We start from the raw sequence: 13,758 nt of genomic DNA, 5'->3' as shown, positions 1-13,758 counted from the left end.
TTTCCCTTGCCCCCTTCCTTGATTTTGAAAGTTAAAAACACTTTGTCACTTGTTTTGCCTGAGGCAATGTTTTTCCTTAATCACTTGGCAGAATCATAGTTCAGATCGCTCCATCTCCAATCCCTTGAGCTTTTTCTGACACCACGGTCACATTGCTGGATTATGAAAGGAAGCAATTGGCACTCAGGGCTCTGTGTTAGACTTTGCCACTAGCCATTCGATTGCAGAAAGACTAGAAAATGGCAGTCAAAGGGTACCTGCTTTGCATACGAAAGTCCCAGATTAAATCGTTGGCATCTTTTAAATTTTCAGTTTAAAACCTCCAACAACCACTCTTAGTCATAGAAAATAGTTCTTAATCACATTCTGTTTGCAATACCTTCTTGGATTCCTATAACACTGCAAATTCTGAAGGACTTCCTTCACTGCTAAGAATAAGCAGTGGCCACACCTCAGAGAAGCAGTTTTTAAAAAGATATTTTTTTATCCTATCTTTATTATTTTTACAAATAACTCAAGGTGGTAAACATGCCTAAAACAACTTCCTCCTCCTATTTTCCTCTGAGGTATGCTGGGCTGAGAAAGAGTGATTGGCCTAAAGCACAGGTCTGCAACCCGCGGCTCCAGAGCCGCATGTGGCTCTTTCAGCCGTCTCCTGCGGCTCCCAGTCCTCTGCCATGTGCAGTCCCAAAAAAAAAAGTGGGACTAAAAAAGTTCAACCAATCAATTCAAATATGCAGGGTAGGTGCATATTAATAATAATAATATCTCACCTTGGCTCCACTCTTCAGTCAAACCCTGTTCTGCACATGCGCACATGTATGCACATGTGCACACATTTTTTGTGGCTCCCAGTTTTTCCTTTTGTGAGGGAACCGGGTCCGAGTGGCTCTTTCACTGTTTCAGGTTGCTGACCCCTGGCCTAAAGTCACCCAGGCAGGACAAGAATTCAGAATCTCCTGGGTTTTTTTTTAACTTGATACTTTAATTACTAGACCAGTGTTTATCAGCCTTGGCAAACTGAAAGTGAGTGGACTTCAACTCCCAGAATTATTAGAAATGGCTATGCTGGCTGTGAGAGTTGAAATTGTATACCTAAGGAAATTGCCAAGGTTGGGAAACTCTGCACTAGACTAAACAGGCTTTTATGAGAAGCAAATTTCACTCCTGGTTGTCTATTTAGATACTTTAGAATCATTTTTTTATATTCAGCTTCAGAAATTCTCTTCTGTTTTAGATTCCAAGCCCTTGCTTTGCCACCCTGATAGAAAAGGGAAGAGACAAATTATAGCCATCTGGTACTGAATAATGAAGTGTTGTAAGTTAATAATGAGGAGCAAGTTTTTAGAAACTGTAAATCTGTGCAGAGTAGAAAATAGATATGCAGAACATGCCTTGCAGTTGTCTGTCAGGAATAGGTTGCCCCTTACAGGTGCTTAGTAATCTCTGTAACATGTTCAGAACTCCCACTTCTGATTTAGTTTCATCCTGAAGTTCTCTCTTTCTTCATCTTTGGTCATGCTAATCATGAAGGAGACGTCAAAAACTGAGAACTCCTATAATTAGGATAGAATTATCCCTTCATTGCAGGGGATGGTGTGACCTATCTCTTATGATCCTACCAATTTTCATGAAAATAATTCTTTTCTGAGGAAACATGGACATTTCAGAATAAGGCTTGCTCATGTGGTGCTTCAAAGTGTTTCAGCAGTTTCTTACTACCTCTTGATTGTACATGTTGGTAAATATTTTTTATGCTTTTTTCCTCTTTTTACTAATTTTGAGTTTAGTGAACAAATCAGCGACATATAAGAAAGGCATGAAATTGAAAAGAGTGCAAGTATTATGAGCAGAATATTTTGCAGAAAAAAAGTCAAGAAAGCTACACTTTGGTGTCATTATTGAATATATTGCCTGGCACAAAGTGACTTTAAGTACTTTAGCTGCTGGTTTAATTTTAGATTAAAATGAATGTAAACTATATTTTGGTAATTATTTTGTGGTGGCCTCTGAATAATACTTTTTAGCAAATGTATGTTTAAATCTAGCATGAAATACAATCTCTCAGTGCAACAATGTTGTTTGTTTCTCCTCTGCTCAGTGAGACAAGTGTAACTTATATATACATTTACATATTTATTATATTTGTAGTCTAACCTTTTTCTAAATGCTCAAATTAGCCTATACACTTTTTCTCATAATTTGCATAGAACAGTTGCCAGTGGGATAGGTTATTTTAGAAATGGTCCAGCCAGCCAATCAGCTTCCCTCTGTGAAGATTCCTTGGTTCTAGCCCAACATCTGAACCACTGTAGTTCACTGGCTGTTTTGAAAGCCTTTGAAATGGCATAGAGAAGATCATGGACCCCCTTCCTATTAACCAGTAATGCTAAACACAAATTAAAATGTTGAAGGAGAACCTTGCTTTTAGAAGCGTTGTTTTGTTTAAAATAAATGTATGCTGATAGTCATTGCATGTATTTCCAGGCAGTGTGCAACAGTAATATATTTCCATATACTTAATTAAGATATCTGGGAAAAATGAGATGTTAAGTTAAATAAATTAGGAAGCAAATAGGAACGTATTTACATTTTCTGGTGAGAAATTCTAGCAAGTTTGATTTCTCATTTTATCATCCTTCAGAATAGTTTACTTTTTAAATTTGGAAACTAATTTGAAAAAAAAATCTTAAGACAGGCCTTGCTCTAATTCACATAAAGATAAGGGGAGGGAAGGTGGAAGCATATTCAGGCTTTCATGACATACACTATAGCTGTTGTAATGAAAATAATCCTGATCTATATGGCATTAATTTGTTATCTAACAGTTACACCCAGGGCTGTTTTGGGTATCCCCTGCTGGGTTAAAATTTTGACAAAATCAAAGGTATCAACCTAGCCACTTTTTGGGGGGTTGCCACTTTGTTTTTCTCTTTTTTGCAACTGAATAATATATCAAGGATTATTGTCAGCTGCAGCAGAGGAAAAGAGATGCGATATAAATGTTTTTAAAAAGTGAAGCAGTGTATCTATTCTCATGCAGATGTATACTTCCTCTTTATCTCTTTTCTGCTGCCTCCCCCCTCTCTCTCTTCTCCCTTTAACTTTTTATTTTTCCCTGCGTAGCCATCTCCCCTGCATTGTCTCTCCCCACTTCTTTTGTACTCTTACTGCCCATAGAAATAAAAAAAGATCAAAACTATACACACTCTGATGTTCTATGTCCAACTTTCCCTCAAGCGGTGTGGAGAGTTGTTGTTAAGGTTCACTGGAGAATATCCATTTTAATCATCTATTTAAAAATAAATAAAAAAGAACAATGTTGACTGTTCTGCTTAGAAGATCATGTGCATTGTCTAATTGGAGATAAGAAGGTCAAGTTTTAAAACTGCATCCAAGGGGACGACAGAGAATGAGGTGGCTGGATGGAGTCACTGAAGCAGTAGGCGTGAGCCTAAATGTTCTCCAGAAGATGGTAGAGGACAGGAAGGCCTGGAGGAACGTTGTCCATGGGGTCGTGATGGGTCAGACACGACTTCGCAACTAACTAACAACAACAAATAAATGAACAGGCAGCTTATATGCATGTAGTTGAAAACTAGATTTGGCCTAACTGATCTTTCAATGTATTACTGTTTTGAAAAAGTAGAGTACCGTATTTCAAATGTATTTTGATGCTTTGCACTTTTATTGTGAACATCTTGTTTTCTCAAAGTTGTTCAATTTCATTGCTACTGTCAGCCCCCACAGAGAATGCCAGTAATGGACGTCAGTGCTTAAAAACAGAGAGCCTCTTCCACATAAGCACTAGCACATTGTTGGAATAAGTTGTATGTGTGAAAAGTATTGGTTTGTCTGAGGCAGTATTCAGTGTGACGTAGTCAAGTTACCTACGAATATGTTGAGAGATATTAGATAGGTTGGCAGTTCTTCATGTACGTCAAGCCTAAATGCCAGCTCTGGTGATAAAATTATCTAGTTTTATTGTCATGGACGTTTGAAATAAGTTTATTATTTTTACAGCCTAAGGCTGGAACTGTTCTGTATATATTGTCCTTGTAGTTCTTTCTCCTTTTATTTCTTGTAAGGATTTAGAAGCCAAAATGTTTGATAGAATTGCAGGGTTTTATGAGCTTCTTCATTCTGGCTCACATTCGTGTTAAGTACATTGATGTTAGAAATGTATTTCTTGTTTTTAAAATACATAAGAGATAAGTGAAGAAGGTTTGAACTGGTGACCAAAGGAGCAGATGAGGTGGAGACAAGGTCCTGAATGTAACTCTTATTTAACACAGGGGTCCCCAACCCCCAGTCCATGGACCAGTACCAGGTCGCGGCATGCCAGCAACCGGACCGCACAAACAAGAAAAGCCTCATCTGTGGGATGCAGGCAGCACACAAAACCACGCCCCCTCTGTCCACCTCTCTCCAGAGAGGTGATTTAACAGACATGTGAAATGAGGATTTTAATTTCAGTATAAGTCCTACATCATTGATAATTCAGGTTGTGAACAAAACAAACTCCCTCATTCCTTAAATATTAGATGTTATATATTGGATGGACTCCAGGCTCAGTGTTGTCCCCCATCTCTGTGAAACGTCTCTCTGAAATCATTGGGAGAAGTCTTCTGTAGTTTGGAGTAAGAAACTTACAACAGGCACATAATAGCTAGTTAGATACCTCTTACTGTAAATAGACAGGTAATACTATTAATATTCTAATCCTGTGAAACCTGAATAAGATGAAATAGGCTGACTTTGAATTCCAATAAGACAGAATGGTTCCTTGTCCACACATTGTCTGTTGGTCTATTGGCCTCTACGCTACTTCTGAATAGAGTTACATTCTCCTTAAATGAACAGGTCCATGAAAGAACGGCTGTTGGAGTTTGGGTTTCAGGCGCTATTCCAGCTTCTGCTTCTGGTTCTTTATTGAGAAGGAGGCTTTAACAAGTCACTCATGTCCTTATTTCTTTGAATTTCAATCCTTATGGCTCCTTGTTTTTACTTTGAGTACACCAAGGTCTTCAGATCAGCCTTTGGAGATTAAGAACCATGGTGTGGATTGTTTTTAACCCTTATATGTATTTTTGTTGCCTCTTGGGTTTTTTGTATTATATTTATGATTATGATTTTTAGCCAGCAGAAGTTTCTGGAAGTGGCCAGAATATAAATGCTAGTAAGTAAGTAACACACTAAAAAGTTCCTGTTGGGGTGTTAATGTAATAATGTACTTCCAGCACATTTTCTAACAATCATTCTCATTTTAGTTGATGAAAATATATATTCATTGTTTTAGGAAACATTAATGCAAGAGGGCAAGCAGTGCAAAACAGGAGTGGAAGACATTTGCATGTCAGATAAACATTTAAGGAATGAAAACAGCAGCAGCGAAGAGGAAAGAGACAAATCAAAATCACTCTTGGAACGGCTGAAGGCTCTGGAGGTAAGATAAAAAGAAACATCTCTCATCCAGGGTCTTGGTTTTTATTGGCACCGTAGTGGTTCAGTATAAATTTTATCTCTCGCAGTTCACCCAGCTTCTGCTAAAAAATATTTTTGATCATGATTCATTAGATCAGGATGAATGAAATGTTGCACCTTGGAATCACTGAAGCTATTTTTCTCTAATGTCAGGGATCATGTACCTTAAAGAGAAACTCCATAAATAAATGTAAGTTGTTCCAACCTGGAGGCTAGCTCAAAGCCATAGAGACTTTAATACAGAAAACTTAGTTTGTATGGTATAGTTTGAAGTGTTAATTTAAGACACAGTCCACAAAAGAACTGCTTCTACTTTCCATGCTGAGACAGAGAGTGGGGCCTCCCTAAATCAGAGGTAAGCAATGGAATACCAAAGTAATAAATGTTTCAGTGATCCTATGGTTGGTTGGGTAGTAGTAATAGCTCCTAGCAGCAAGCCTTGAATACGGTTTGAAAGGCACTACACTACATAATCATAGGATGCATAGAAGTTAGAAGGATGGGGATGGAGAAGCACAGCCATTTACTACAGAACTTCATGATGTAGCATTGCTGGACTTCTGGATACTGTGTCTATTAAATAATGCATGCTTCTCTTCTCCCACCCCCAACATCTCTTGTAATCAAGACAGGATAGGCATCTGACCCCACCCAACAGTCTCCTTGCCTGAACTGATTTTAGAAGTGGTGTTGTGAGTCCCCAGGCTCTCAGGGATTTCAACATACATGATGATACAGGTCTCTGAGAAGTATCTTAGGGGTACATGACTACCGTGGATCTACTTAGGACAAAATAAGTGATCTAAACATTTCCTCCTAGTCATCTAGCCCCACAATATTATATTGTACATGTTTAGAAAATGATTGAGTGCAATGGACATATCAGTAAAAAATACTTAGAACTGGCTTGTAATTTCATTCATTATAAGCCTATCCAGGATAACCTTTGCTATGTTTTTAAAAATACAGTTTGAGGGATTTTTTAACAGATTGAATCATGATTTTATTTGTCTCATATTGCTAACCTTGTTTTTCCCCATAAGTTCTTAAGTTTATCAAATCTTATTTCACAAATCTTAGGACTTTTCAAGTATGCAGCCCTTGCAGTTGAAATCACATCATATCTTACTTTATAGCCTCGATAACTACATTCCAAAAATGTGAATAAATACTTTTGTTTACCTTTGGGTTGCTTATATTTTCTCATTTTTCATCAATTATTGTAGAGGATACTGCATTCTCGTCCTTCCAGTATATTTTTCAGTGGGTTCCCAATGAATGGTTAGTATAGTTTACATAGCTTTTCTTTTCTTCAATTTTTTTCTAATGATGGAGAGTTGTTTAAATGAAATCATAGTGGTCTATCAGTTATTGCCAATTGTTATAAGAGAGAGGAAGAAAACTCATTACATTTTTAAGACGCAATCTTGGCTGTGGAAGGTCACCAAATGGGATTTCTTCATTGATTTTAGTTTTGTGCGTTAGCTTGCTTTTAAAAATAAAAAGGAATGTACCAGTTCTTCCAAAATTAATCTACAGAAACAATCCGTGGAGTATCCATGGAGAAAAATGGACTTCAGACCAACCTTTATAACTGCTGAAAGATAATTAGAATAAGGTGCTGCTAATTGTATGTTGGCTTTATGATATATACTCTTAGCCTTGTTTATTTGTGCTTCAGAGATTTAGATTTTTTAAAAAAAATTCTTGTTCCAAGCCTCTCAAGTTTATTAGGAGTCGTATCATGTAATCAGTTGATTTAATTCTTTGTCGTAAGAATAATTAATTGTTGTATTTCATTAACAGATTGGGTGGGTGGAACAAAAATTATTCTGTTTAGATAGCAAACCTTATTGTGTTATCAAGAAATCTTATCAGAAATGGTATAATATAAATAAGGGAATAAAATTATATATATAAAATGGGACATAGATTATACAAATCATCTAATTAGTATGGTTGACCAAACAATGGCTATAATATGCTAATATACATTTTAGATTGTAAAATTTCTTTTGCACTGTTCTTTCTGTCCCAATTTTTTTTTTGATAAACTTCATTAAATAACCTTTAATTGGCAAAATCCAGATATACAAATAAGTGTTTATATGCCATTTATGAGTCTCTGCATTATCCCTTGTATAAAACATTTTTATAGTACTCTTCCTATATCCGATTATAAGATGCTGGTAAAAGAAGGAAGGTATCTCATAAAATAAAATAAAAAAATAGGTCCTTTCACATAGCTGTTGGCTTCAACCATCCAAATCAGCAGGAACATTTTTAATACCGCTGGATGCTGCCTCTTGAATGTCCACATACCTCCCAGACTTTGAAAAAAAACAACAGTGTTCTCTCTGCTCAACCAAAACCATAGATGAACAGGTCTCAAGCAGAAGCTTTATTGTTAGTAAATTCTGTTGCAAGAATCTCACCAGATTGACTACATTCCCTTGGGAAGAGTCAGATAAGGCTTTAGGGATTCTTTGGGAGGTCAGGCCTGTGTTGCTTTCTGCAGTGCAAGGACTCTAAGCTCAACCCCCTCTTAACCTTCTCTCCAATCTAGCTAAGAGTTTCTACCCCATCATTCATTCACACACCTTAACGTGAAAAGCTCTCTAATGCAGGGGTCCCCAAGCCCCAGAATATGGACCGGCACCGGGCTGCAGCTTGCCAGAAACCGTGCAAACAAGCGAAGCCCCATCCACGGGATGCAGGCAGTACATGAAACCACACTCCCTCCGGTCTGCGGAAAAACCTCTCTCCACGGAACCGGTCCCTATTGCCCAAAAGATTGGGGACCTATGCTGTAATGCCACTGTGCAGGGGTATTGTAAACATACCCTTCAGAACAGATGGAAAGCACTGAGAGAAGTGGCAAAGGGCTTTAGTAGGGCCTCCCTGAAGGAAAGGGAAAAACACAAGGATGGGAAAGCAAGTAAAGACAACAGCCCTTAGTGAAGTTACGACTGGTGCAGTGAATAACCTGATTATATTGCAGTGTGTGAAAACTATCCAACACTCATGTCTATTGTAGAAATCTGTTCACATTTTTTTTTATTAAAAAAATCAGATATCATGATAAGCTCAAGTCTTTGTATTGTGAACTTTTGTTAAAATGGAAACGGGATTCAAAGATCTTGAGAAGTGCAGCTAGAACAGGGATGTTTATTCTAATTTATGCGATGTAGTAGAGATAAGTTTGTCCTGGTTTGCATCGATCGTGACTTGGATCCAAATTAAATTTCCTGTTGTTGGTGTCGCTGACTTTATGTCTTGGAACAGATACAAAGTCTTTATTCCCTTGGTCAGGCATTAGAAAGGGAAAGACAAATGCATATGTTCATAGTAAAAGTCAAGAATGCATTATTGTTCCACTTATTTAACAGGTATCTAGAAAAGTGACTGCCTTTGTACATGGAATTAGGTGATAGGAACCTGGCATGTTACATAGAGCATCAAAAATGACACAGAATTGTTATTCCCTTGAACAGAAGAGACAAGTTTGATTAATTCCCACATTCATCCTTAACCTTCATTGCCATATTCCCCCACCCACCAATTCTAGAGGGACTTTCAACACTGAAGCAATTTTTCAGAGGACACAAAAGACTACAGGGGAAGAGTGTTATTTTAAGGGCTAGTAAGGTATTATGCACAGTTGCATAAATACTTTCCTAATACCATAGTCTCTGCCTCTGTATCTGTCTCTTTCTCTGTCTCTGTCTCTCTCTCTCTCTCTCTCTCTCTCTCTCTTTCTCTTTCTCTCTCTCTCTCTCTCTCTCTCTGTGTAACTGAAATTTGGAGACCAGCAAAATAACCCTGAAATCTTTGCTCTGAGGGTGAAAAATGGATTTAATTTTTTTTTTCTGAGAGAGAAAGCTTCTTAAAGGAATGGGTTCCAAGATGCAATCAGCAGGATTGGAAATACACAAGCAGTGACTTTATCCGCAACATTTCTCAGCTCATATTGGGGGGCTGAAACAGCTAGGCTTTCAAAAAGAGACAGTTTTCTTTGTAGTAGTTCTTAGTTTGAATTTCAAGAAGTGAGTCTTCCAGTTGTGTCTTAAATATTGACTGTGCAACAAATGAGAATGGTCCAGTTTGTTGTACATAGGGCTTCAATTACAGTACACCAGGAAAAAGAAGTATCTGTTTTCTTTAAGAATCAATCTCCGGAATACGTTCTTTAACTAATATAGTGCATTCAATCAGCTTCCAAATCTCTGGGAAGGGAGTTTCCACAGAGCATAATAACACATTTGGTGAAAGAAGCATCAGTTCCAGCAATACTGCAGAATGATGTTGCATGAAGATTTGTAGAACATGAGGTGAATTACTTTATTGATAAGGAGCAGTAAGATTGATGCTTGGTCAATTTCAAGTCTTTCCTTTTGAAAGTAGGACTTCTAATTGGCAATTTGGTTAGAGGGTTTAGCAAATGTTAGCTGAGACTGCCACTTTTTTCAAAGTTCTTAGGATGAAAAATTATTGTGCTCTGTGTTATGTATCCAGGTGAAGAGAACACATACACACTTACATAGCAGTCACCACCAGGAGGCGTTGAACTGTAACTGTTTTGGCGGGAACCCAGTTTCGGCGGGAAACAGAGGTTCAAACCGATTAGCCGGCTGCTCACCTGGCCAGGTATAAAAGGAGGGCAGGTAACCCCTATTCCCCCAGTACAGTCACTTCCACTGAATAAAGATCTGCCATGCTGTACTCATCGTCTCGGCATCCTTCCTGCTCTCCAGAACCTACTACACAACACTCTGTATAGTTTATGCATGTTTTGGGTAGGTATACAGACTTTTCTCCAAAATCAGAATTAATTGGAAGATTATCTTGGGAGTGTCAATGGAAAAAAAGGCATCCTAGAAAGAATGGACACTCCTGTGGCTATACAGGAAAGTAAAATATTTGATTTTCAATAGTGGATTTCTTAATTGTCTATGATCGTATCAATCTTCATATCTTTATTTAATAAACAAATATTTTATTACCATCCAAGACCAGATAGTGTTCTTCCATGCTCTAGTATATCTTGAACACAATTGTCTTTCCAAGTCTGAAATTCCAGTACTTTCATAGTACCATTATGTTAGTATTATCTTCCCTTTGAATAAAGATTTCTTTTTAGCCCCAAAAAGTGTTAAGCAAGACCGGTAAGTTTTTGGTACTACCAAAAAAATAAAAAATAAAAATCCTGAAATGCATAATAATGCTCAGAAACAAAAACTATGGAAGATATTCATACTTTGCCCCTGATTTCTTTGTTTGGAGAATGTAGATAAAATTGAATATACCTCATTTCAGCACTTTCTCATTTGCTTTTCTGAGCAATTCAGTCATGGTTTTTATCTATTTCTGGATTGATGACTGATAAATACAATATATTTGTATCAAAAGGAGCAGATACTCTCATGTTCTCAGTAGCCAGACTTCTTGTTAAAGCACAATTTTTTTCGTAATAATGCAGCTCTCTTGTGCCTTAAACATGCACTGCTTAGGAAATCCCATTTAATTTACTTCTATACTTATGATATAAAAAGTAAGAAACTTAAACTGTGCAAAATACAAAATAATACCTCTGGGTTTCTCGCCTTTTGAAAGAGATAAAACCTTTAGAAAGTAATTCTTTAGTGAGACTTACTTGATGTTATCTTTTGACAAAAGGGATTTAGGAAGAATTAAAAACTTCAGATATTACTGCTACATGCACATTGGTGGTATAATAAAGTTTCCTTTCATTTGTATATAATTATGAATAGATTCATACGTCATCATATTCCAATAGGTATCTAAATAAATGAATTTGAAAACTTTAATTAAGCCCAGTGCTTATATTTTTTGCTTATGTTTTTAAAATAGGTGTGCTATATAGATTGCATTTTTTTCCATATTTTCATACAAAATGCTATGATTCTTGCTTGTTGGATTAATGCCCTGATCAAAATGTAGCATGTTGCCAGATTTTGCTTTTCTCAAAATGTTTTAACACATTTTTGGCAGGTTAAACAATGAATTTAAATAGGCATTTTAAGAGGCATTCATCCAGTTTGAGAGAATTAGTCATAAACTAATACAGAAATATACCGTATTTTCCGGCGTATAAGACGACCCGGCATATAAGACGACCCCCTACTTTTAAGAAGTTTTTCAAGGTTTTGTCTTATACACCGGAAAATACTTACATGCCCTGCCCGTCGCAGAGGAGGCGAAGGCCCGACTGGCCCCGCCGGCCCTCCCGCTGCAACCGCGCTTCTGCCGGCCCCCGAGGCACAGCGTTTCCCGGGCGGCAGGCAGCGCCGGAGGGCAGCCGCCACCCCGCCACGGCCGGCACCCCTCCTGCTTCCCCCCAGGCCTTGAACTTCTCCCATTGGGCGCAGGGCGGGGCAGCTCCGCCCGCAGCCTTTTTTTAGAACTCGTGCGCTTCCCTCTCACTGTAGGCCGAGGCGCGCTCGGCCCGGGCTCCTGGTCCCTCTTCCCAGCCGGCTTCCCGCCATGCCCCTCATGGACCTGGACTGGGCGTGTAGCCTCTCGGTGTGGCTGCTTTTCCTAGGCAGCCTGGCAGTGCGGCTCCTGCGCTCGGACCTGTTGCTGAGCCGGCGGCTGCTGCTGCGCGTGGGGCTGCTGGCCGTCCTGCAGGCGCTGGGCCAGGCCGTCCTGCCGCTGCCCCTCAGTGCCGCGCTCACGGCAGCTGCCTGCTGGCTCGTCTCGGTTGCGCTGGTGCGCCCGAGCGGCTGCTTCTCCTGTCCTCGGCGGCTCGCACTCCTAGTTGCAACGCATTGGAGTAAGCGCCGGCAGAGGCTGCTCTTCATTCACCCGCCGGGAAACTTGCCAAACCGGGAGAGCGACTGCCACGCCCACGCCCCGCCTGGGACGCCACGCCTGCCTGCCTCTTAAAGTGCCCACCCTGCATCCCTCTGGCCAAGGCAAAGGCGGCTGATGAGGACACCGACCTCGCTCCACGGGCGGCGGGAAGAGCTGCCACGTCTGGGGACTCCTCCTCCTCCTCCTCCTTCCCCCCTCCCACCGCCTTCTCGCCTCACGAAACGGCCTCTTAGTCCGGCGCGCAGCTCCGATCCCGGCCACCAGGCTGGCTCATCTCCGACAGCACCGCCCAGCGGAAGCGCATCCCTGCGGGGGGGGAGAGCGGTGCTGGTGACAGGTGAGTCCGGCAGGCGCAAGGCCCTCCCCTCGGACCAAGAGCCAACGGGCAGCGCCGCCTTCGCGTGGGGAGAGCCACCCAACGCTCCCGCCCAGCTGTGTCCTGGAGCCGCGCCGGAGTTAGCTCAGTTGTGCGGGGCGGCCCAGCTTTGCAAGAACGGGGATGCTCGACTGATTTGTTTTTTTTCCGTCGTATAAGACGACCCGGCGTATAAGACGACCCCCCAACTTTTGAGAAGATTTTCATGGGTTAAAAAGTTATCTTATACGCCGGAAAATACGGTAATAGCATTATAAATAAAAATAAACAGAAATTTCCTGAAATGGAAATGTACTTTTTTCTATCAATTAAAAGCTACTAATACATACTGTATGACATCCATACTATATACACATACTGTATGACATTCATATTATATACACATCTGCATATCTAGAAAATACCAACAGTTAAAAAAAAATAGAATTATTCATAATTGTCTTTCTACAGTTGGAAAACTGTATTCTTTCTTTTCATAGAAGTTGCTCTGTCCCTATAAAGGTCCTTGTAATAGAAGGTAGAATAACATATACACAGTGAAATGCTCTCACACTATTGTAGACAATCCACTAATTCTCTGCAATAGATTTGGTAGCCATAGTTGCTTTCAGGGGCAGAGGAGATTGGAGATTGGAGCTTACAGCAAGGAGGTTGAGGGGTTGGTGAACTGGTGTAAGGAAAAAGGCCTAGTTTTAAATACTGGAAAAAACAAAGTGATCATTGTATTTTTATATGTTGCCCTGTTCACCGCCCTGAGTCCTTCGGGAGAAGGGCGGTATACAAATAAAATTATTATTATTATTATTATTATTATTATTATTATTATTATTATTATTATTATTATTATTATTATTATTATTATTATTATTATTATTATTGTCGATTTCAGAAAAGGCAGGCACAGCCACACTTCTCTTTGCATTAATGATTCACCTTTGGAGGTGAAATTTCTGGGTGTGCAGCTAATGAGTAGGCTGGCTTGGTTGCTCAACAGTGAGAAACTGGTGAAGCGGGCACAGCAGCGCCTGCATTTTCTGCGTCTCATGAGAAAAGCACATCTTCCT

General features: G+C 39.6%; 1 protein-coding gene across 1 annotated transcript in view; it reads left to right on the top strand.

Moving 5' to 3' along the window:
• Positions 1-13,758, top strand: part of NCKAP5 (NCK associated protein 5) — a 649,941-nt gene that overhangs the window by 374,874 nt on the left and 261,309 nt on the right. Inside the window, exon 6 of the mRNA XM_083350693.1 lies at positions 5,300-5,446. Coding sequence (XP_083206819.1) covers positions 5,300-5,446 — 147 coding nt within the window. The remainder of the gene's footprint in view (positions 1-5,299; positions 5,447-13,758) is intronic.

This window comes from Vipera ursinii (assembly GCF_947247035.1).
Source record: "Vipera ursinii genome assembly, chromosome: 1".
NCBI classification, from domain to species: Eukaryota; Metazoa; Chordata; class Lepidosauria; order Squamata; family Viperidae; genus Vipera; species Vipera ursinii.
The sequence above is the reverse complement of the archived record's forward strand: the minus strand, read 5'-3'. Positions and strand labels throughout refer to the sequence as shown.